Here is a 25,714-nt window from a genome sequence, read left to right as displayed (position 1 = left end):
AATGACAAAAGGGGTTTAACTAATTACTGCTATTCTTAATTAAAATGATGAGAGATTTTCCCAATAATAAAAAAAACAAAAGGAAATTTATAATAAAATCATCTGTGAGAGCAAAAATATTCTAATATTCTACAAATGATCAGAATTTTTTCCTGGGGCTTACACAGGGACACTTTGCTCAGCCTGGAAGGAGGGGACTGGACCTGTCTGTACTGAATCCACCAAGTTTAAATGAATCCCCAGGGGAGTCTTGGCCCTGGAGGAGATGGGAATGGAGGGGAGGGGATGGGGGAAAGGTGGGGATGGGGGCAGGAGGGGGGAGGAGAGGGGAACCCATGGCTGATGTGTAAAATTAAAACACAAATATAATTTTAAAAAGGGAAAAAATAATGGATTGGAAAAAAATAGATAAAAAGGTGGTTTTTGATTAAAGCTCCAGAGATACTTATTGACAAAACTGTACTGATAAATGTTTTCATTTGGTCAAAGCCTCCTCCTGCTAAAGGTTTTTCTCAGGGCGACTTTAACATCCTTGTTTCTCAAGCTATAAATTAAAGGGTTCATCATGGGAACCACAATGGTATAAAAGACAGAAGATATTTTTCCCTGATCCATAGATCCAGGTGAAGAGGGTTGAAGATACATAAATGCACATGATCCAAAGAATAGAGAAACAGCAAGAATGTGGGAGCTGCATGTGCTAAAGGCTTTGGCTATGCCTGCAGTGGATCTCATTCGAAGTATGTTAGAGAGAATGAAGCCATAGGAGGTAAAGATAATGACACTGGGCACAATGATATCTTTCCCACCTACAATAAGAATTTCTATTTCATTGATATAAGTGTTGGTGCAGGAGAGCTGCAGCAAAGGGAAAAGGTCACAGAAATAGTGGTTGATGGTGTTCCTGTCACAGAAGGTCAGTCTTAGGATGCATCCAGTGTGGATCATGGCACCAGAAAATCCCATTATGTATGAACCAAGCATAAGATAGGAACATACCTTGGGGGACATAGTAACATTATACAAGAGTGGGTTACAGATAGCCACATAACGGTCATAGGCCATTGACGTCAGAACACAACATTCACAAATGGCAAAAAAACAGAAGAAATACAGCTGGGTCATGCATCCCATGTAGGAGATAACATTCTTCCTTACTAAGAAGTTCATCAGCATTTTGGGTGTAATCACAGAGGAATAACAGAGGTCAATGCAGGACAAGTTTAAAAGGAAAAAGTACATGGGTGTGTGGAGGTGAGAATTCAGCACAATTAAAATGATCAAAGCTGCATTCCCCAGTGCTGTGGTTGTATATATTAGCAGAAAGAGTAAGAAGAGGGGTAACTGGAGATCGGGGTCATTTGTTAATCCCTGTAGAATGAATTCAGTCACCAGAGAACCGTTTTCCAAACCCATTCTTCTTTAAGATAATCTGTAAATACAAAAGTATATTGTGACATTATAAGACCATAAAAAATTACTGCCACTGCTTGTATTACATTTGTAAAGTACATGATGGGAATGCCTACATATATGAGCTCAAGAAATTACTGTCCATGCTATCAGGATGTAGAGTGATATTTACCCATTTAGAACATTAAAAGCTAAATAGAGTAAATTAATCACCAGAAATCTAAAACTCTGTCATCATTGCTCTCACTTGTTATCATAACTACTCAGATATCCAAATAAGAGGAGACAAGACAAGTAGAGAATTCCAATCCCTCATCTCATCATGTTGTCATTGCTTCAGCCCTAGGTAGATACATGGAGAACCTGTTGCAACCTAGAGCTAACCTCAACCAAATATAACTGTGGTGGCATCAAGACCAACATTTTTTTTTTAAATACAAACCTAGTTTAGATTTAGTCAGAGTCTAGGAATGATTATAATCTCATGCTTGCTACTAGAAAAAATATTAATCTAGAAAGATTTGAGATGGTCCTCAAGATGAAACTTTCTGACTTTGACATTGTAATACTCATGTCTTCTGAAACCTTCAACACTCTGTACTGTATTTTCAAGGATTCTCTTTAGGGAATTTCATTGTGTCATAGAATTGCACAATATGAAAGGAAAAGGCACACATGAGATTCTTGGAACTCAATGTCAAGCTACTTCACAAGACTAAAGGCAATGACACTAAATGGAATGCTGTGTCTTCTTTCCAGTTACATTCATGAAAAGAGATTATTCATGACTGGGTCCATGGGATTGGAAATCAAGCAGTGCATGATAATTGCAGCATAGTTCAAGTGAGAAATATAGTTAAGTCTGGAGATATAATTTTCAACAAGTTAAAACAATTAAGAATGGGTATATGCTTCAATTTTCTACAAATGAAAGAGTATTTTAAATTATAATTACCACTATCTCTATATACATTCAAAGCTCAAACAGCAAGCCTATATAGGAAAAATACATGTATGAATAATCTCAATTTAAGAGAATGTTACAATTAATAAATGTTTCAAAGCATTTATAAAATGTAACTTTATTGAGTAGGATCTTAAAAGAGTCAATGCAGGAAGTTATCTGCAGAGTTGAGAATGAAAACTGGGTTCAGATTGACTTTGTCAACCTGGATCACACTTTGGCAGTTAATTGTCAGCATATTTAAAACACAATAGGGAAGAGGCTTCCAGCCAACAATCATTCCAATTCCAGGTGCACAATGAAGCTTAAAGTGTGATTACTTAGAAATTCCTTTACAAAGTACCCATGATGGGCTCTACAGCTAAAGGGCATAGAATCTAGTGTGGTCTTTGACCAAGATAGTGTAGAGGTCAGCAAGCTATAAAATACATATAACATCCTCTCTAACAAATGGATTCTATTAACTGAAAGATAGACAGAGAAGAGTCTGGGATAAACATTCTGGGGTATTGTGTATAGTCTGCCTCTATAGTAAAAGGTGGATGAGTTCTGCCTCCACAGATTGCCAAAAGGTCACCAGGTCGTTAACAATATCCAACAACAGCCTACAGAACAGAATACATTTATGTTTAATTCCTCTACTTGGGAGAGGCCCCTGCATATTTAACATCCCTAGTGTTCCTAGTAATTTGTGATGCAAGAACCATCACACAATTTGTCATTTATAGATGTTGGAGATATATCAATAAAGGTGTTAAGAAAAAAATGAGGACACCAGCATAAAGAAAAATCAACTTACCTCATCATGAGAGAAAAGCTTTTATGCCATTTCTTCATGCTTGTTGTATTACAGGGATCTATCAATCTCTGGGGGTTTCAAACCTTTGATTCTAAGAGAACACAAAACAAAATTTTTTCATATACATTGAAATCTCCATTAATTTGTCTTAATTTATCAAATACCCCTTAATCATTTGCAGTGCTATCTTCTTTTTATTACACTTACCACCAGATGAGACACCAGAAATTTTGCATACTTCACTAGCATGATATACTTGGCTATAAACAAGGTAGAGGCTTTCTCATTCTCCTCTCAGGGCACAGACACCAGATATAAAAAAGACATGAAGTGATGGTGTTCACATGCTCGACTAGGATCTGTCTTTTGTTCCTTAGAGACTCAGAATTTAAGAAACACATGCACTTCTCTATAGGGACTGTACTTCTGTGCTTGAGCCAACATTGAACCCCAACTCCCAATAACCTTCATATCTTAGGGGAAATCTATTGTGTAGCTCCCTTTTCTCATTGTTCTTCCATCCTTAATGGTGGCTTCCACAGATTCTATTCCCAGTATTCCTCATTACCTTATATATATATATATATATATTTTTTTATCCATAGAGTTCACCAAAATACCTAAGGTGTCATCTATCCTGAGAGTTCCCCAAATCACTTTAAAAATAATTTATTGTTGCTGTGCTTTATCTTCAGTGCCCAAGATCAATTTCAGGAAGTTCTTGATACCAAGCATGAGTTCTTCCATTGAGCAACACCCATAGATACCCAAGACATCTTTAAAATTTTGCATCATCACCAAGTCATTCCAATACTTACTGAGAATATCTGCTTGAGTTTTCTGTTTAGTACTTACATGTAGCACTTTATAGATGAGTTCAACAACATCTATATATACTTTATAAAAATTATGGAACCAAGCTATTTCACTAATTTACTCATTTTTCCTATAATTGGAATTATAAAAAGATCACATCTTCAGTTCTATTGTTGTGGAGATAAAAGTAAAAAAAAAATCATAAAACTAGTTGCAATAAATCCCTGCCTAATAGAAAATAGTGAAATGTCAGCTATGAATATAAATTCTGTTGTCTTTATGAAGGAGTCATTTCTTGATTTATTTATCATTCTCTTAAAATATCCTATGTCAAATGTGTTTTTTCGTCTCAAAGCAGAGAGTAGCTTTTTTTTTCCCAGAGATTACTAGACAAAGGAGAGTATCTTTGGAAGGAGGTAGGTCACAGCTATTTATTGGAACATGCATGGATGCCTATTGGTGAATGAATAAATGAGGTGAAGTGATCTTTATGAACACACAGAGATGATTAAACTTCAGTAATAAAGAACACTGTGCAATTAATATATGTCACAGCAAAGGAAAAGTCTGTTAATTGTTGATGGAGTTAGGCCTGGTGGTGTATGCCTATAACATCCTCACTTGGGAGGCTGAGATGGAGATGAGAGGAGGAGGAATTCAAACTGGTTTTGGCTTCCTAGTTTGAGGCCAATATAAGCTAAATATCTTTTCTTTAAAATTTTTAAAAGATAAAAAAGATAACAATAAGAACAAGAAACATATAGATGCCATCAAGACTAGTTATCCACAAGTAAATAAAGGAATATATCCTAACTTCCCATCCTATAATAAAAAAAGATGATCTAATCAAAGATCTAAATTAAACACTTGAAAGCCTGAAGGTAATAGAGAAACATGAGGGGAAAACTCCAAGGCAGACACAGAATCAATGAATTTCTAACCAGGTATTTTTATTTTTTGAAATCATAATTACATCATAAACATCTTTTCTTTCCTCTTTCTGAACCCACTCATGAACTTCTCTGTGTTTTCTTTCAAATTCAAGTTCTCCATTTACATATAGGTCTTTAATTACATAGGCAGTGAAAATAAAACTGACCAATAGGTTTGAATCAAATAAATGCTTCTCCATAGCAAGAGAAATACTTATAAAGAATAGGAGAGGTATGTTTGACGGCTTTCCTTCAAGAGGAGATCAGTATTTGGAGTATATAAAGAAATTAACTATGTCTTAGCCATTCTGAAAGATGTACAGCCATTTTGGAAATCAGTATGTTCACTTCTCAGAAAATTGGGAATCAATCAACCTTAAGACCCAAGGGATGCTCAATCATACCACAGAACACTTGTCAACTATGCATTATTCATAATAGCCAGAACCTGTAAACCACCTGGATGCCCCTCAGCTGAAGAATGGATTGGAAAATGTGGTAAACATACATAATGAAGTATTACTAAGCTGTGGATGGAACTAGAAAATATGATCCTTAGTGAGGTAACTCAGAAAGACAAACATGATATGTACTCACTCATAAGTGGTTACTAGATGGAAAGCGAAGGATAATCAGACCACGGCTCCAGAGAAGATAGGAAACAAGGAGGACTCTAAGAGGGATGCATGGATTGCCCTGGAAAGGGGAAATAGTTGAGATCTCCATGAGTAAACTAGGGATGAGGGGAGGAAATAGAAGGGAGGGGATGGGAAATGAGAACATAAGGGAACAGGATGGTCGAGCTGGAGGAGGGAAGGAGGGGGAGAGCAATGAAAGAGATATCTGGACAGAGGGAGACATTATGGGGTAAGGGAGAAACCTGGTGCTAGGAAAATTCCCAGGAATCCACAAGGATGACCCCAGATTAGACTACTAGTAAGACTGGAGAGGATGCTGAACTGCCCTATCCCGGTAATCAGATTGATGAATAATTGTCATCATAGAGCCTTCATCCAGTAAATGATGGAAGCAGATGCAGAGATCCACAGCCAAGCACCAGGCCAAGCTCTAGGAGTCCAGTCGAAGATAGGGGAGAGGGATTATATGAGCAAGGAGGGTCAAGATCATGATGGGGAAATCTACAGAGACAACTGAACCAAGCTCATAAGAACTCAGGGACTTTTTAGACTGACAACTGTGGAACCTGTATGGGACCGAACTAGGTCCTCTGCATACAGGAGACAGTTGTGTAGCTTGGTCCGTTTGAGGGGCCCTGGCAATGTGATCAGGATCTATCCATGGTGTATGAGTTGGCTATTTGGAGCTCATTACCTATGGTGGGACAGTTTGCTCAGCCTTGATGCAGGGGGGAGGAACTTGGTTCTTCCTCAATTGAATGTACTAGGCTTACCCTTTTGGAGGAGGGCATGGAGCATGAATCGGGGTGGGGAGGGAGGAAAGAGGAAGGAGGGATGAGAGGGGAATGGTTCATACATAAAATGAATATTTTTAAAATAAAAAAGAAATCAACTATGTTAATCACCAAAAGAAGTGAAAATGGCTAACATAAACACACACACACACACACACACACACACACACACACACACACACACACACTTCAACACCTATATTCTTGATAAAATCCAAATCCAAACTGCATAATATTCCAAGTCATCTAACTCTAAATGGATATCATCAAGAAAAATAAATCAAAAAAACAGCAGCAAGAATGTTATCAAACCAACACATCTGAACTGCTACAGGAAAGGTAACTATGGAAATCAGAACACTGACTACCCAATTTTTTTTAAGAGCAACCACTTTACTGGGTATAAGATAACTAAGGAAATCAACCCTACCATAGAACATTTATAGATACACACCCATGATTGTTACAGCACTATTCACATTAATAAATTCTGGAATTAGCATAGGATCTCATCAATGGGTAAAGGACTAAAGTGCAATATATATGAATGATGGGTGATTTTACCTAAAAGAATAAAGACACCATTTCCTTACAGGAAAATGCACTTAACTATATATGATCATGTTAGCACATATAAGCAAGAAACAAAAGAAAAGATAATGAATGTTTTGTATCATATGTGGGATAAAAAGACACAAAGGGGCCAGGCAGCAGTGGTACACACCTTTAATCCCAGAACTCAGGAGGCAGAGCCAGGAGGATATCTGTGAGTTCGAGGCCAGCCTGGTAAATCACACAGAAAAACCCTGTCCCAAAAACGGAAAAAAAAAAAAAAAAAGACACAAAGGTGCTAGGGTGATTTCCTCAAATTAATGAGGAGGAAGATATGAGGATATTTAAAGGAGGTACTGTTAACAAACTACTAAACATGAGTTCATTCAGATGTTACAATGAAACATTTTTCTGTATAACTAGTTTACATTAATGATAAGATTTAAAGATTGCAAGTTCACTTAAGCATCTAGAATAAAAGATTTAAGATAGCAAAGTAGATTTTCAAAGAAGGTGACTATTTCTGGAAAGTAACTGCAGGGTGTGTGTGTATATATGCTTATGTTGCCTTTTGTGCTGCTTAGAACAAAATTATTCTATCTTATCTAATTCACTGATAGTAACTAAAAGAATAATGAAATTTACTTGGAATAGCAACACCCTAAAAATTTCACCAGCCACACTCTGCAGTGCTTGAAATGTGTCCCATATAAACTTGCTCTCTTCTCAGGGAAGCAGTACCTTAGTTGATTCAGGAAACCATGTTAGCCAAAGAAACCGTATGTAGAGGAAAAACTAAATTTTCCCAAGCAAACTGAGCTCTTCTATGAGAAGAGAACATTTTGAATAACACCACAAGAATCTGTGCCCTGAAGAAATGCCTCATTAGTTAAGAGCTCTTGATGCTCCCACAGAGAAGAATTAGGGTTACATTCCTAGTACCCACATCATGTCTCACAACTACCTGTAACAACAGTTTCAGGGCATCTGACATCCTCTCTGACCTCTGAAGACAATTTATGAAAGTGATACACATGCCTACGTGCAAATAAAACTCTCCAACATGCAAAAAAAATGTCTTTTTTAAATTTTATATGAGATTTTCTAGTCATTTTAAAGTGCCAAAATTTGATATATTGAGTCATCAGGAGGTCGAATGGTCACTTCAAAGTAAGAGGAAATTAAATTAAAAACATCTAAAGTCAAACAAACAAGCAAAAATTACTTTGAACAAACATCCAAACACTTAAAATTGAATGAGATGTAGATAAAAAAAAATTGTTTATATCATTAAAGTTATCATATAACATAAGCAAATTGTCACTTGGTAACAGATTATTAATTTTTCTGCTAAAATATTTGGCCATTTCTCTCAGATGAAAATATTATTGTTGCATTGCTAGGGGAAGTATTTTGTCACAGTTTATTCTGTATTAAACAGTACTTTTAAATTATTCTTGTCTCTCATCTTAGTAGAGAGTTTTCAATTTCTTAATTTCCACATACCACTAATACATAACACCCATCAAAGACAAGGGTGATTTAGTTGTATATAAGCAATATTGGCCTGTATATTTTTTCTTTATTATTTTATTTATTTGTGAACTTTATTTGCATTTTATTTAGGTCTGGTGAAATTTTATTGAGCTTTTTTATTTGAAATTACCTTTTATCTCCATTCTTGAAGACTATTTTGCTAGATTTAGATTTAGGAGAGGGGCAGATTGGGGGAATACTGGGGAGAAGTGGAAGGAGGGAAGAGAGGGGAATCTGTGATTGGTATGTAAAATCAATAAAATATTCTTAATAAAGAAAATATTAAAACTAGAAGATGATGGACTACCATTAAATCAGTCATTAGACTTTTCCTCTTTATTTTGTAACTTCATGTTAAATAATATTATTCAGTATGGTAATCATAAAATCCCATATCCTTAAATATTTCTAGGACCTTCTATAAAAGAGAAGAGAAGATGACATGCCACTTGCCCATGCTTTTAATTCGCAAATTTCTTCCTTCCTTGAGTTTCTACTACAAATCATTGTTCTAACTCCTGTGGTTGTACTAGCTCTATTCCCAACATAAAAATGAGTCTACATTTTCAATCATTCTCCATGTGCTGGTATATTCATCAGCGATCAGGAGTTCTGCCAAAGCTTTATGAAGTGTAGATGGAAAGTACAATAACTAAGGCTCTGTGCTGTATGTATATAATACTTATATTCCTCATAAATTCTTCAGTTTTATCTTCAAAAAGTAAATATAGCACACCTAACACAAGAAAAGTCAAATGCATATTGCTTGCAGCTACAATGTGTGTTGTATTCAATGGCCAGTTAATAAAAACACACAGATCATAAAGCACTGAGATTTCCAAGGGATACAGTGATACCCCAAAAAGGATAAAACACAATCTGATTCACACTTTATTACATAGATAAACAAGAGCCATGTTGCCAAAGAATACATAGACAATGCAATATTACTTCATATGACCACTGACAGATCATTTGTTATTTTAAGATACATCCCATAATGATAAAGAGACTTAAGTACTTACTACTACCTTAGTAAAAATGCTGAAAGAGTTTGACAATTATACAAAATCAAAGGAAATTTATATTAAACAAAAATATTCCAATATCCTACCAATGATCAAAATTTTTAAATTTATTTTATTATTATTATGTGTTTTAATTTTATACATCAGCCATGGGTTCCCCTGTCCTCCCCCTCCCGCCCCCACACCCACCTTCGCCCCAACCCCCCCCATCCATTCCCATCTCCTCCAGGACCAAGGCACCCCTGGGGATTCATTTAAACCTGGTGGATTCAGTACAGGCAGGTCCTGTCCCCCCCTTCCAGACTGAGTAAAGTGTCCCTGTGTAAGCCCAAGGTTTCAAACAGCCAGCTCATGCACTAAGGACAGGTCCTGGTCCCACAGCCTGGGTGCCTCCCAAACAGATCAAGCTATTCAATTGTCTCACTTATCCAGAGGGCCTTATCCAGCTGGGGGCTCCACAGCCTTTGGTTCATAATTCATGTGCTTCCATTCAATTGGCTATTTGTCCCTGTGCTTTTTGCAATCTTGGATTCAACAATTCACGCTCTTGCAGTCCCTCCTCTTTCTTGACAGTTGGACACCTGGAGCTCCACCTGGGGCCTGGCTGAGGATCTCTGCATCCACTTCCATCAGCTATTGGATGAGAGTCTGGATGGCTCAGAGGTTAAGAGCACTGACTTCTCTTCCAGAGGTCCTGGAGTTCAATTCCCAGCAACCACATGGTGGCTTACAACCATCTGTAAAGAGATCTGGCGCCCTCTTCTGGCCTACAGTCACACATGCTGTATACATTATAAACAAATTTTTTAAAGTAGATAAAAAAGGTGTTTGGGTTAATAATAGAAATTCTTAATAACATAGGTACAGAGTTGAACATATTAATTTTTTTTTATCAAAACAACCTCCTGCAAAAGGTTTTTCTAAGGGCAGCTTTAACATCTTTGTTCCTCAAGCTATAGATTAAGGGGTTCATCATAGGAACCAATATGGTATAAAAAATGGAAGACCTTTTTCCTTGATCCATAGACCCAACTGAGGAGGGCTGAAGATACATAAATGCACCTGAAACAAAGAATAGAGACACAGCAATCATGTGGGAGCTGCAGGTGCTAAAAGCTTTAGATCTGCCCTCAGTGGATCTCATTTGAAAAATGGTAGAGAGAATGAATCCATAAGAGGTAAAGATAATAACACTGGGTACAATGATATCTATCCCACCTACAACAATAATCTCTATCTCATTGGCAAAAGTGTTGGTGCATGAGAGCTGCAACAAAGGAAGCAGATCACAGAAATAGTGGTTGATGGTGTTCCTGAAACAGAAGGTCAGTCTAAGCATCCATCCAGTGTGGATCATGGCACCAGAAAATCCCATTATGTATGAACCAAGCATAAGATAGGAACATACCTTAGGGGACATAGTAACATTATACAAGAGTGGGTTACAGATAGCCACATAACGGTCATAGGCCATCGATGTCAGAACACAGCATTCACTGACAGCAAAAAAGCAAAAGAAATATAGCTGGGTCATACATCCCACATAAGAGATAACGTTCTTCCTTACTAAGAAGTTCATCAGCATTTTGGGTGTAATCACAGAGGAATAACAGAGGTCAATGCAGGACAAGTTTAAAAGGAAAAAGTACATGGGGGTGTGGAGGTGAGAATTCAGCACAATTAAAGTGATCAAAGCTGCATTCCCCAGTGCTGTGGTTGTATATATTAGCAGAAAGAGTAAGAAGAGGGGTAACTGGAGATCGGGGTCATTTGTTAATCCCTGTAGAATGAATTCAGTCACCAGAGAACCATTTTCCAGACCCATTCTTTTTTAAGATAATCTGTAAACACACAAAAAATATTGTGACATTATAAGACGACAAAAAAAAAAAAAATTACTGCCACAGCTTCTATCTCACTTGTGAGGTACCTGGTGGAAATGACTTATGTCTACCTATTTGAGTTCATGGAATTTGCTATCAACATGTAGAGTGATATTTTCCTATGTTTGTGCATAAAGTCTAAATGGAGTAAAGTCAATGACCCACAGTCTAAAATGCCATGACCACTGGTGTCATTTGATAGCAGGACTGCTCAGATATCCAAATAAGAGGTGGTAGGACGAGTAGTTCCTCATCCCTCGTCTTCATCTTGCCATTGCTTCAGCCCTGGGCAGATGCATAGAGAACCTGTGACAACCTGGAGTTACCCCATCCAGATACAACTGTGGTGGCATCAGGACTATCTACATTGTTTCAAATATAAACGTTAGATTTTCCAGAGTTTAGGATAGTTGGACCTGTGCTTGCTATGGGAAAGCATGAATCTAGAAGGATTTGAGAGATGGCCTTCAATATGTAATTTACTGAATGTAACATTGTATCCCTTTCCTCTACAGAACCTCTCAACATTCCATGCTGCCTTTTCCAGAATATTCTCCTGGTAATTTCTTTTTATTCTTAGAATTACATGATATAATATGAAAGGAATCTCATGAGGTTCTTGTACTTTGATGTGAAGCTACTTCACAAGCCAAATGCCCAAGACACTAAAGGGAAATAGTGCATCACCTCTCCTATGTGTGCAATAAAAAAAAACAGTTACTTTTATCAATAGAGGGTAGAGGATTCATGGCTGGGGCCCATAGGATTAGAAATCAAGTGCTGCTGGCTGATTTACAAAATGATTCAAATGAGAATCATAGTTAAGTCTGGATAGCTAATTTTAACAAATTAACAAAGTTAACAATGATGTGTGCTTTGAATTTCTAACAAAAAAAAGCAACAATTTTAATTATATCTACCTGTGTGTACATTCCAATGTAGGACAAAGACATGAATAAACTGCATTTTGGAGAACTTTACAACTAAAAAATGGATCAAAAATTGTTAATTATGTTTGTCATTTTAGATGTTGTATCTAAACATGTTAAAGGAAAACCAAAACACCAGCAAAAAGAAATTTCAACCTACCTCATCATGAAAGAAAGGGTTTTATTTCATTCCTTTACCCTTGCTGTGTGACAGGGCTCCATAAATCTCTGAGGGTTTCAAACCTTTGATTCTAAGAGGACACAAAACAAAATTTTTTTCATATACATTGAAATCTCCATTAATTTGTCTTAATTTATCAAATACCCCTTAATCATTTGCAGTGCTATCTTCTTTTTATTACACTTACCACCAGATGAGACACCAGAAATTTTGCATACTTCACTAGCATGATATACTTGGCTATAAACAAGGTAGAGGCTTTCTCATTCTCCTCTCAGGGCACAGACACCAGATATAAAAAAGACATGAAGTGATGGTGTTCACATGCTCGACCAGGATCTGTCTTTTGTTCCTTAGAGACTCGGAATTTAAGAAACACATGCACTTCTCTATAGGGACTGTACTTCTGTGCTTGAGCCAACATTGAACCCCATCTCCCAACAACCTTCATATCTTAGGGGAAATCTATTGTGTAGCTTCCTTTTCTCATTGTTCTTCCATCCTTAATGGTGGCTTCCACAGATTCTATTCCCAGGATTCCTCATTACCTTATATTTTTTTTTATCCATAGAGTTCACCCAAATATCTAAGGTGTTATCTATCCTGAGAGTTCCCCAAATCACTTTAAAAATAATTTATTGTTGCTGTGCTTTATCTTCAGTGCCCAAGATCAATTTCAGGAAGTCGTTGATACCAAGCATGAGTTCTTCCATTGAGCAGCATCCCTAGACCTCCCAAGTCATCTTTAAATATTACATCTTTACTAAGTCATTTCAATACTTCCATGACATTTCTGCTTTACTTTCCAGTTTTGTTCTTACATTGTAGTACTTTACAGATGAGTTTAACAATATCTAAACACATTTTAGAAAAAGTATGGAGTCCAGGGAGTTACTGATATAAGCTATTTAACTAATTTATGTATTTTCATAAAATAGGAATTATAAAAAGATAACATGTATTGTTGTGGTGATTAAATAGAAAAAAAGTCATAAAACTACTTACAATAAATCCCTGCCTAATAGAAAATAGTGAAATGTAAGCTATGAATATAAATCCTATTAGGTTTATGAAGGAGTCATTTCTAATTTATTTATTAGTTTAAAATATCCAATGTCAAATGTATTTTTATCTCAAAGCAAAGGTTAGCTTATTCATTTCCCAGAGATTATTAGACACAGGAGGGTTTATTTGAAGTAGCTTATACTACAGCTACTCACTGAACTGGGGTTAGTTATTAGGGAATAAGCATGTTATGCATATTTTTAACACCTGTGAGTTGCCAAATAAATTGTCCAGTTTCATTCTGTCACTCTCCATTCTTACTTTGCTTTATTTATTTATTTTGTTCCTAAAGCAAGTGTGGTCAAATATTAGTACAAGTAGACCAATTTATGGGCTTTCACGTCTTCTCAATTGTTTAATTTACTGAGTAAAACTTATTAAACATTTTTTCTATTCCTCTGTGATAGACTATAGTGAAAAAGTAGGAAGTCTGAACCAGGAGGATTATAAGTTACAATGTCTTTAGACTATGCAGCAAGTTTCAGGAAAGGCCTTAGGTGCAACCAAGTTCTTGACTCAAAAGCCATAAAAACAGAAAAATAAAACAAAACAAAACAGGAATTGAACCAAAAGTTTAAATTAAATGAGAAACTGCAAATTTACCCTTGTTTTGTTTTTGTTTTTTTTTATATAAAAATATACATAAGACTTTGTGGACAATGACAAGTGTTTTATTATTTGAAAATCTCTTTTAGCGAATAATAATTTAAGTAACTTGTAATAAAATTGATTTGCAGAGTCTAAAAGTACAGGTACATGGTATAGTTCTTGGCTAGCATACACATACATAGAAGCACACAACACTTTTCTGAATCTAAGCAGCCTGGAATTATGTCATTGAGTAATTATCTTGCTAGTGAGGCAGGTGTCTAAGTGGTTTTTTAAAAACAGAGTCTTAGAAACTTAGGTTTGAAGTTTGGTAAAACTAGAGACTTGATCTAGCTGTTAGTCCAAGTCTCTGTTTTGTAAGAAATGGCTAGTCTAGCCTGGTTCGTGGGAACTCAGAGTCTGAACCAACAACCAGGGATCCTGCATGGGACTGCATATATGTGACAGTTGTGTAGCTTGCTCTATTAGTGAGACTCCTAGCAATGGAAGCATGGCTGTCCCTGGTCCTTTTGCTGGCTCTTGAGAACCTATTTGTAATGCTGGATTGCCTTGCCCAGGCTGAATAGAGGGGAAGGTACTTAGGCTTATGACAGCTTGATATGCCATGATTTGCTGATGCCCACAGGAGGACTGTCACTTTCTGAGAGAATACAGAAGAGGTGTGGATTGAGAGGATGGATGGAAGGGAGGTGGAGGAGAGAGTGAAAGGAGAGGAGGGAGGGGAGGTAGTGTTTAGGAAGTAAAACAAATAAATTAATTTAAAAAATAACCAGAGACTTAGAAAGCCCATGATTCTGGTCATTAGAACAGAGGATGTGAAACAGTACATTATCACTGACCCCAAGTTTTCCTGGCAGTGAAGTGGAGGGGAGAATGTGATTGATGTCATAGGGAAAAATGGACAGGGAAACATGCAAAATAAAAATGCTGACTGAACATAACTAATTTGGGAGCTATATTTTAGGCTACTACTTGAGAAGAAGTACTCTGCCTTTCTCAATATGAAAACCAGCTTCCACAAGGAGCCATTGTGTGAAAGATGTGCCTACGGTATCTGTTTTCAGAAACAAGTATATTACAGACTTTTCTTACTTTTGGAATTTACAGAAAAAGTTACTATACCATTTTGATGGCATCTACTTTGTGGTCAAGTGTGGTTCTGGCAGATTTTAACTGAATGAAGATCATAAAGAATCTATAAAATGAGACTGGTTTCAGAAGTGGGTTATCCTCAGAGCAAGATCCTATAAGGATGAGACAACCAATGAGCTCTGGGTTCAGTTGAGCAACCTTGACTCAATAAATAAAGCAAAGAAAGATCACAGCAATGAAGATATCAGACATTAATTCAAGCTTCCACATACAAATGTACATGTGTACATGTGCATTCACATATATGTATTGACACATACACTATACACACACACACACACACACACACACACACACACACACACACACATATATAATGCCCATGCTATTTTAATTGGCATTGAAAGTTTAAGTCATGTTAAATTCTTCTGGTGAAATATATTTCTGTAAAATATTTTCTTTAAGCCTCATGGTAATCATAAAGGGGTTGGCTCTCCTCAGTTGAGATGCACAACCATATACAAAAACACACATATGTAAATAATATTTAGATCTTTATTTTAAAAAGTCAAATTATCTCATATCATGCCATCTTACATAAAAGACATCTCTGTAAATATCTCTGTAAAACTTGTAGAACTGATACCTCCTTTTAGGGAAGTAGCTGCATAAAAACATGTTATCCCAAAGTAATATTGTTTTCTATATACAAGTAAGAAACATAATTACCAATAAAGAAATTAGGAAAAATTTACCATTCATATCAACTTCAGAAATGACTAAGAATAAACCAAAGTGAAGACCTGAGGACTCTATATTCCCCATTCATATCAACTTCAGAATTGTCTAGAATAAACCTAGTGAGGTTAAAAAATAAGTGAGGACCTAAGAACCCTACAATTGGGACTTTAAATTTATGGATAAAATATTAGAGTATGGGAAGACTAATGATCATGGATTAGAAGAATTAGTATCACCAAAATGGCTGTGTTACCAATAAAGAAATGCAGATTCATTATAAGTATCATAAAAATCTCAATAATATTTTCACAGAAATAAAAAATTCCTTAAATTGGTATCGAAACATGAAAGACTCTAAATATCCAATGAAAAACCTAAAAAGATAGTGTGTAAATTGATTTAATAAAATCAGTAGCCAAGAAGGAAGTATAGGCGGGGTAACCTGTAGAGCAAACCTGGGTATAGAGAAAGAAGAGCTTAGAAGAAAATATGAAGGTGACTATTACAAATACCCAGAAGAATGTGGAAGACCAGCAGATAGGATGCAAGGAGAAACAAAAAAAACAAACAAACAAAAAACAGTAACATGTGAGCACACATGTGTAAACAATTCAAATAAGAACTGAAGTAAAAGTGTATATATATATATATATATATATATATATATATATATTATAATTTCATCCCTGGTACATGGCAGAAAACAAACTTAATGTTTGCTTTTTTTAAAGTCTCATTCATTTCTACATGTTAAATGTTGAAAATACTATCTTTTTTACAATCTATTATATATCAACTAAATGTATTATTGAATAATAAATAAATATGTCATGCACCACACCCACGCCATAAATATAACTCAGGTTTCAGTCAGATAACAAGTTATCAGAGTCCTTCAGTTTAAATTCTTAATTGTAGAAGATGCTGACTAGAAGGGAAAGCTACATCTACAACAACCTCCAAGCCTGCTAATACCTAAATAGGGACATAATACACTTTTCTATGTACTCAGAAGAATCAAAGACACAGAGCCCTTTGTACATCCAAGTTTATTACAGTACTAGGTACAAGAATCAACAAATTGAACATGCTTAGATGCCCATCAGTGATTAATAATTGCAGAAAATGTATTTATAAACTCAATGGAACTAATTAACCTGTAACAAAGAACACTGTGTTAGGTGCAGGAATATAAATAGACCTGGAAATCCTCTGGTTACATTAAATAAATGAAGTTCAGAAAGACAAATTGCACATATTTCTGTGACGTTCAGGATCATGTCATATATATATATATGACATGAAACTGAAAGAAATAGTATATGACTGAGAAAGAAAAATAATGGGTTGGGGCAGAGAAGAAATGGAGTATAATGTAAGGAAAAAACACAAACAGCATGTTTCATCACATTTGCAGAATCTAATATTAAATATATATGTATCTGTATATTTGTACAGTAAAATTCCATGACATCAAAGAAGATAGACGAGGATCTGTGGGGACAATGCTGATTAGCAGGAGGCAAGTGAAATGATACCTGTTTATGAAAATTAAGTATTTTAAGCCATTATTTTGTTTGATACATAAATAATACAAATAAAAAAGTATGACTATGGATAAATGATAAACTTGAAAACTCACTAAACAGATTAATTGCATATGAACTATCAACTATAAACACAAACATGGCTGTCTTGAGTAGTTAATTAAAATGTCTTTCTCTGCGAGGAAGTTATCATTCAGTTAAGTTTCTTCCATAAAAGACATTGTAGCCATAGATAATATTGTTGGTAATTCTATCAGAAGTCTATTATTTAACTGAAAGTCTTCTACAGTGGGTATATAAAAAAAAAATCACAATCATCACGTAAAGCTGATATCTTCCTGACACAAAATCATATAGAAACAGTACTCACAAGGGCTACAATTCTACCTTTGGCAAAAGAGCAGCTAATAAATGACAGCTATACTGCAAAGGACAGAATAGGTAAAGCTTTTTTAATTAATTAATTAATTAGTTAATTAGGTTTACATCCTGGCTTCAATTTCTCCTCCTTCCTCTCCTCCCAGTCCCTCCTCTCATTTCCACCCGTCTATTCCCACCCCAATCCACTCCCCCTCTGTTTCTATTTAGGAAAGGGCAGGTCTCCCACAAGTATCAACAAAACATGGCATATAAAGCTACAGTAAGACTAAGCACCTCCCATGTATTAAGGCTGGGAAAGGCAACCCAGTATGAGGAATAGAGTCCCAAAAGCCAGTACGAGTGTTGGCGATAGGCACTGTTCCCACTGTTAGGAGTCCCACAAGAGGACCAAGCTATACAACTCTGCATAGATGTAGCTCTCTTAACAGCAGGTATGACTCAGAAAATGCACTCAAAAACCAATCTTCACTACAAGCTATTACATAATTTATAATAGTATCGTCTATAAAATATATAATTTCACAATTTGTTGCTCTATCAGCATTCCATAGAATAAATAACCAAGAGGGCAGCAGCTCACAGTTCTCAGTGTCACACAGTCCCCACAGTCAAGTTGTCTGAATGTGGTCTGGGCCTTCCTGAAGCAGCATCTTATGTCAGAAGAAGACAGGCTGAGAACAAGAGTCACGATGAAAGGAGGAGAATGAGCAGTAAAGGGGTAAATGTATTCTTTTGTAAGGATTCCATGTCCATAAGAATGAATCCAGTTCTGCAAGAGCTTCACCAGTGCAACCAGGCCAACAGCTGCCCTGCACCGACCTTCTCTTAGAAGCACTCACATAGTACTTTACACTGGCAATTACATTTGGAAACATCTTGGAAGGGAGAGAGAGGTTTAAACATGGTGAAGCCAACATTATTTGCTCTTAACATCAAGGAATATTTGAAAATTAAAAAATTTAAAAGCTGTTATCAGACAATAGCATCCAAAACCCAATCCTCAGGAATATCTCAAAAAAATGTGTCAGAGCTTTTGTTGTCTATTCAAAATTGTTTCATGACATCATCTTTAAAGCTTATTTATTTATTTGTATATGCTTTTTGTTATTTGCATGTGTGTACAAGTGTGTGTGTGTGTGTGTGTGTGTGTATGTACTAGAGTTCAACATCAAGTTTACTTCCTTTGGCACTATTCAGCTTGCTGTTTCACATAATATCTCTCTTTGGCCAGGAACTCAATGATTAGACTAAGCGCACGCAGTGAGCTTAAGGATCTGTCTGTCTCTGATTGTCCAGTACTGGCATTAGAAATGTCTTCCATCACACTTAGCTTTTTTCAGGGGAGTGAGTTCAGTCAGGTTCTCAGGCTTGCATGCCCTTTGCCAATGGCACTCCCTCTACAATCTCATCTTCAGTTTAGAATGAGTGAGCAGCAGAACATTTGCAGCATACTTCTTATAGTGAATGGAGAACATGGATTTTGAAATTTGAATATTAGAAATATTTAGAAGAGCAAAAAGGAAGGTTATTACCTTAAAATTAATGGTGGAGGTTCTATTGACTTCCCATATTGGCTTTTTGTGATTGAAATTAATTTAAAGTTTTATGTTTAAAATGTCCATTTTTTTAAGAAAACTGTGATACCTTCCACTTTAGTGATTGAGTCATTTAAAGGGTGCTTTCCAGGTCATTGATCGTCTCATTTGAACACACACAAACACACACACACACACACACACACACACACACACACACACACACCAAAAAATTAACAAAAACAAAAAACCCCACTAAAACAAATGTTTTTAGTTTGTCTTTACAAAATAAATGCATAATTACTGACAAAAATAAATTTAAGTGCATTGTATCAGAGCTGTGATGTGGGTTAATAGCCAATGGTGAAAGAATGTTACCATGGAGGACTGTCATATCAAAATGGCATATGGTCATCTAAGAAAGGAAAATAAGAGCAGAGACAGATTATCTGAGTCACAACTAAAATCAATGACAAATAAGAACTGCACTGCCCAATGACATGCTGGCAACATTTGTTACTTATGCAGTCTCTTTTAGGACTTGTTAGAACCATCAATACTTTTTTTTAAATTTATTATATTTATGTTTTAATTTTACACATCAGCCATGGGTTCCCCTGTCCTTCCCCCTCCCACCCCTGCCCCTACCTTTTCCCCAGCCCCTCCCCTCCATTCCCATCTCCTCTAGGGCCAAGACTCCCCTGGGGATTCATTTAAACCTGGTGGATTTAGTATAGGCAGGTCCAGTGCACTCCTTCCAGGCTGAGCAAAGTGTCCCTGTGTAAACTCAAGGTTCCAAACAGCCAGCTCATGCACTAAGGACAGGTCCAGGTCCCACTGCCTGGGTGCCTTCCAAACATTTCAAGCGATTCAATTGGCTCACTTATCCAGAGGGCCTGATCCAGCTGGGGTCTCCAAAGCCTTTGGTTCATAATTCAGGTGCTTCCATTTGTTTGGCTGTTTGTCCTTGTGCTTTTCGAATGTTGGTCTCAACAATTCACACTCTTACACTCTTACCATCAATACTTTTGAGAATGTAGTTTGATGGCAGTGAATGGGGGAAAGTTATTTTTTTTACTGCTCTTCTCAAACTGCTAAAATGCTGAAGGACAACAGTTTCCTAACATTGGAGAGCAAAGAAATCCTACTGAAAATGAAACAACTTACAAATTCTCCTCTCTGTGATAGGAAAAAACAAAACAATACAATGAGGAATGTAGGAAAATATATTGACCAATACATACTAAATCTTGGTGATGTTCCCACAGGTAAAAAGATATCAAGTTCTGACTAAAACTTTCTTTTGGTTAGAGTTTTTTTCAGAGCAATATTAACATCTTTGTTCCTAAGGCTGTAGATTAATGGGTTCATCATAGGGACCACAATGTTGTAAAAGACAGAAGATATTTTTCCCTGATCCATAGACCCAGATGAGGAGGGTTTTAGATACATAAAGGCACATGATCCAAAGAAGAGAGAAACAGCAATTATGTGGGAGCTACAAGTGCTGAAGGCTTTGGACCTGCCTTTACTAGAATTTATTTTGAGGATGCTGGAAAGGATGAAGCCATAAGAGGTAAAGATGATGGCTGTGGGCACAATTATGTCTTTTCCTGCTACAATGAAGAGCTCTATCTCATTGACATAAGTGCTGGTGCAGGAGAGCTGCAGCAGAGGGAGGAGGTCACAGAAATAGTGATTGATGGTGTTCCCATCACAGAAGGTCAGTCTCAGGACACAACCCGTGTGGATCATGGCACCAGAAAAGCCCATCAAATATGAACCGAGCATTAGATAGGAACACACCTTAGGAGACATAGCAATGTTATATAAGAGTGGATTGCAAATGGCCACATATCGATCATAGGCCATTGCTGTCAATACATAACACTCAGAAATGACAAAAAAACAAAAGAAATAGAATTGGGTTATACATCCCTCATAAGAAATAACATTCTTCTTTACTGTGAAATTCATTAGCATTTTGGGTGTTATGACTGAACAATAGCAAAGGTCTACACAGGACAAATTAAATAGGAAAAAGTACATGGGGGTGTGAAGGTGAGAATTCAGCACAATTAGCATGATCAAAGCCAAATTCCCCAATGTTGTTATCATGTACATCACAAGAAAGATGAGGAACAAGGGTATCTGAAGGTCATGTTGGTCTGTTAACCCCACCAAGATGAATTCAGTAACCACGGAAGCATTTTCCAAAGCCATTCTTTTATAAGAAAATCTGTAGGAACAGAAACAACAAAGATGAAATCAGGTAACATAAAAGAACACACCACCGACATTTCTCCTACATAAGTGAGGTGTCTAGCAGAAATGACTGAAATTGATCAATTTGAAACCAAAGAGCCACCTTGCATGGTACCACATTACTCAGTGTCATGATCTTCACCATATCAGACTTTAAACACTAAATGCATTATAGAGCAACAACAGTGTATACAAGTTGACTGTGGTACTGTCATACCAAATATGACTATTAGAAACACTAACAGAGAAGAGACAAGCTAGTTGTGTGAAGACAAATTGCCCTTTCTTTTTTTACTATTGTTTCCCTGAGTCAGCCTCTACTTTAGGCTAGAAGAAGCTATAGCAACATGATACTGAACTTCATCTAAATTGGACCCTTATAGAATTGGAAACTTAAACAAAAAAAAGAACCTAATTCAGGAGGAGATAATGTAGTTAACACTGCATCTACTCTTGTAGTTTAAAGGGGACCATCAGGTGTTGATGGCTTAATTTCTTAGAAGGAAACCAATGGTTTAACAATTATACTTCAAAATATAGCAAGCCTCAACCAGCCAATAACTGGAGAATTGCCTATTCTCTAGTTAAATGTGAAAAGCACTTTCACATTTTAAAGTGCTTTTATGGTGTACCTGAGTCTCTCTGTCTCTCTGTCTCTGTCTCTGTCTCTCTCACTCTGTGTGTGTGTGTGTGTGTGTGTGTGTGTGTGTGTGTGTATGTATGTGTTTGTGCCCACATGTATACATGTATTTTCCAATCATCTGATTCATACCAAAATAAAGAGAACAGGCTAAACTGAAAAGTGAATGGCTTCTGGGAGGTTATCGTGAATCACATTTCAAATAGTAATCTCCAGTTGGATTATCTCTGTCAAGCAAATAGGGACCATGCTAATAAGGGCCATCCAAAGAACGACCCCCATGGTCTTATGGTCAGGGACTGGGGTTAGGCTGAAGTTCCTTGAAGTCAGCTGCAGCAATCCTGATATTAATCCCAGACCTTTCTTGTAAAAACTTCCTTAGAAGGGACTACCTTCATTTTGTCATCTCTTATGTATGGATCCCTCTCTGGTTTAGATACCAGCCTGTCACAACAAAATCCATAAATTCAGAAGTGATATATATATCTGTTGAAATAGAACTTGTTATTTAAAAGACACCACAAGCAATTCCTGTTGTGACCACAAACATTTTCTGCCCAGTTTGCAGGACATTTCCCAGTGAATTTTGGTTAAATTTTATGACTGCACAAATTTGGGAAAGGAAGATAGTGGATGCTGGACTTTAGGTCAGCAGGAAGCCATTCTACAAACATAATAAGATCAAAGCTTAAAATGGAAAACTCGTCATGACCTCTATGATATGTGTAATCTAAAATAGCTATGTCCACATGATCAGGAAATAGAATGTTGTTTACTAGAGCAAATGGAGCAAAAAAGAAGGTTTTTTTTAAAAGGATGGAGTGATGTCAAAGGTCACTGTATAAACTGCTGAAAAGAAAAAGAAAAGTTCAAATACAAGATGTTGGTTTTAAACATATAGGGACTCTATGCCAAAAAGAAATTCATTCAATTGGGAAAGATGCCTAGACCCGGAGAACTACTGTTCAATATGTTAACAGAAATATTGCTCCATTGTCAAATTGAATTTGGTAAGAGGATATATCTCCAGGTCATCTTCTCACTACATGTATAAACGATAATACCAAATAAAAGTAGGTCTATGTGCAAGAAAGCTATATTTGAATTAGCTTCATTGATGGGAATTTCACAAATAACAAATGGGCCAAAAAAATTTCTTCTCTCACATTATCATTTTAGAGTTTAAAATATCTCAGTGAAGGTGTCAATTACAAATCAGCATAGAATTCAAAACTTACCCTCTTTTGGTAAGAAAACTTTTTTACTTACCAATTTTATTTACCCTGAAGTCCTGAAGAGGACTTAAATTTCCTTGATTCCAAGATGATGAAGCACAGAATTAATACCCCATACTGTGTTGAAATCTTTCTGAGCTACTGATCATAATTCATAAAGCTACTCCCAAACACTGAAGAATCACAGGGAAGCATACAGCTTTTCCTTTTATCACGTTAACCACTGGGTGAGACACCAGAATATTTTACACAACTTATCACTATTCTACACTTGCCTATGGGTAATGAAGAGGCTTTCTCGGTCTCTTTTCTGGCACAGAGCCCAGATTTAAAGAGGAAATGGATTACTGCTTTTACATGCTAGGCAATGGTGTATGTCTAGATCTTTGGGGACCAGTTCTCTACGTAGGTACACCTTCTTCTTTAGGGACTGTACTTCTTCCTTGATTGAACCAATAATGAACTCCCATCTGCCAGTCATCTTTCATCTCTTAAGGGAAATCTGCTGCTTTTGATATTTTTCTCATTTCCCACATTCTTTCATGGTAATGTTCCACAGGGTCTACTTCCATTATCATCTACTACTTTATTATTACTTTTAAGTTTTTTAAGGAAGTCACATTTTGGAAATTATTTTTCTCATGGTCATGTATTGGTTAAATTATTAAGGCCACTCCACGTAGTTAAAAGGGAGGTTTATTTTGTGGGGTAACTTACAAATGAAGGGGTAGGTTACAGGGTCTGGCAAGGGTATAGCGCAGTCCGGCGGTGTTCTCTGGAGAACTCTGCTCGGTCTACCTCCAGGGTCCAGAGTCCGGGAACCAAGAGCCAGAGCTCTTCCCGATCCTTCATCTTCCGCTTCCTCCTCTGCCCCACCTTGTGGGCGTGACCATTACCGAAGCCTCAGTGGGGGTTGGAACTTCCAGGCCAATGCTGGGATGGCTATCCACTACATCTCCCCCTTTTGTCTAAATAAGAAAGCTCTAACCTAATACAAGACTATATACAAAGAGATGCTTATCAAATATTGTCTAGGAGTAATGAGGGATAATGACCTAGATAAGTTGGAATTACAATAAGTACAAACAATATCAAGCAAAAAACACATAGTAAAATCCAGGGAAGTCTAGGGCAAGGGTAGGTGGCGTGTTACAAAGATCATTCCAAAAGGTGTCCTATTCTAAAGAACCTGAGTCTAATACTTAATATATCCTATCTAAGATATTATATATGTATATATACTAAGTTGTAACTATACCTGCTAATCTCCAACCTCATCAAAGACCTGAGAAGGAATATAATAATACCTGAGAAATGGGAGAAGGACGCAAGCAACTTTCGGGAGTCTTGCAAGAGTAGACAGAGACAGCTAGCAGCCTGGACAGTCACCTAATGTTTCTCAGCATCGTTGGTGCATTCAAATTGGCTACAGGCCTAGAGTACCTGACAGACCATTTTCAGAAGCAGGAATTCTGAAAGACCATCTTACCCTGTCTTGGCAAAGTATAGTGGTCGCTTTCCTTGTGTCCCGCTTGTCCAGAAAGGACAGCATTTGTACTGTCAGCAGTTGAGGCAAGGGCAGTTCTTTGCCCAGTAGGCCATTTTGTGCCAAGAAGACAAACTTCCAAATGGAAATGTCTTAGAAGCCCAACATTCTCTCGGGAGCAAATTGGTGCTGCCAGGAGCAATTATGTCTCACGTCAACAGAATTCTAAGTTATTTAAATGCCATATTCTCTAGGTCCATGAAGTGTTTGAAGATTACCTGTCCATCTGACCTATGTATTTATAAATCTGGATAACCAAACTAACATAATTATAGAGATGACAAGCATAGGTGACAATAACTATGTAAGTCTTATCTACCTAAACAACCTAAGGACTAAGCTTCCTATAAATAAGGCAAACAGTCTGTGAGCAAATGCACAGTAAAAGGACAATGACTTTAAATTGTGACAATACACAAAATATCTTTAACAGAGGTAGGAATGTATAGTGCAATATGCAATATGATAATAATCCTAAATATATATCAGTATACAGAATATCTTAAACAGAAGTAGAACATACATACAGTATGACAGATATAAATTCACATTTGTATCAATATACAAATATTTCACATAAGAGTAAAAATATA

The 25,714-nt window shown here is 36.6% G+C and overlaps 3 protein-coding genes across 3 annotated transcripts; all 3 read right to left on the bottom strand.

The window, feature by feature from the left end:
- Window positions 1–483: 483 nt before the first annotated feature.
- Window positions 484–1,416, bottom strand: LOC118587358 (olfactory receptor 8B3-like). Its single transcript, XM_036193285.1, has one exon. The coding sequence runs from the start codon at window positions 1,414–1,416 to the stop codon at window positions 484–486; it is 933 nt and encodes a 310-aa protein (XP_036049178.1).
- Window positions 1,417–10,364: 8,948 nt separating this feature from the next.
- On the bottom strand, window positions 10,365–11,297 carry LOC118587405 (olfactory receptor 145-like). Its single transcript, XM_036193337.1, has one exon. The coding sequence runs from the start codon at window positions 11,295–11,297 to the stop codon at window positions 10,365–10,367; it is 933 nt and encodes a 310-aa protein (XP_036049230.1).
- A 9,428-nt stretch (window positions 11,298–20,725) lies between these two features.
- LOC118587321 (olfactory receptor 145-like) lies at window positions 20,726–21,664 on the bottom strand. The gene has a single exon (XM_036193209.1). The coding sequence runs from the start codon at window positions 21,656–21,658 to the stop codon at window positions 20,726–20,728; it is 933 nt and encodes a 310-aa protein (XP_036049102.1). The 5' UTR covers window positions 21,659–21,664.
- Between the last annotated feature and the right edge of the window lie 4,050 nt (window positions 21,665–25,714).

The sequence above is a fragment of the Onychomys torridus genome, chromosome 7 (genome assembly GCF_903995425.1).
Source record: "Onychomys torridus chromosome 7, mOncTor1.1, whole genome shotgun sequence".
NCBI lineage: Eukaryota > Metazoa > Chordata > Mammalia > Rodentia > Cricetidae > Onychomys > Onychomys torridus.
Note: the sequence above shows the minus strand (reverse complement) of the source record. Positions and strands in the feature narration are given on the sequence as shown.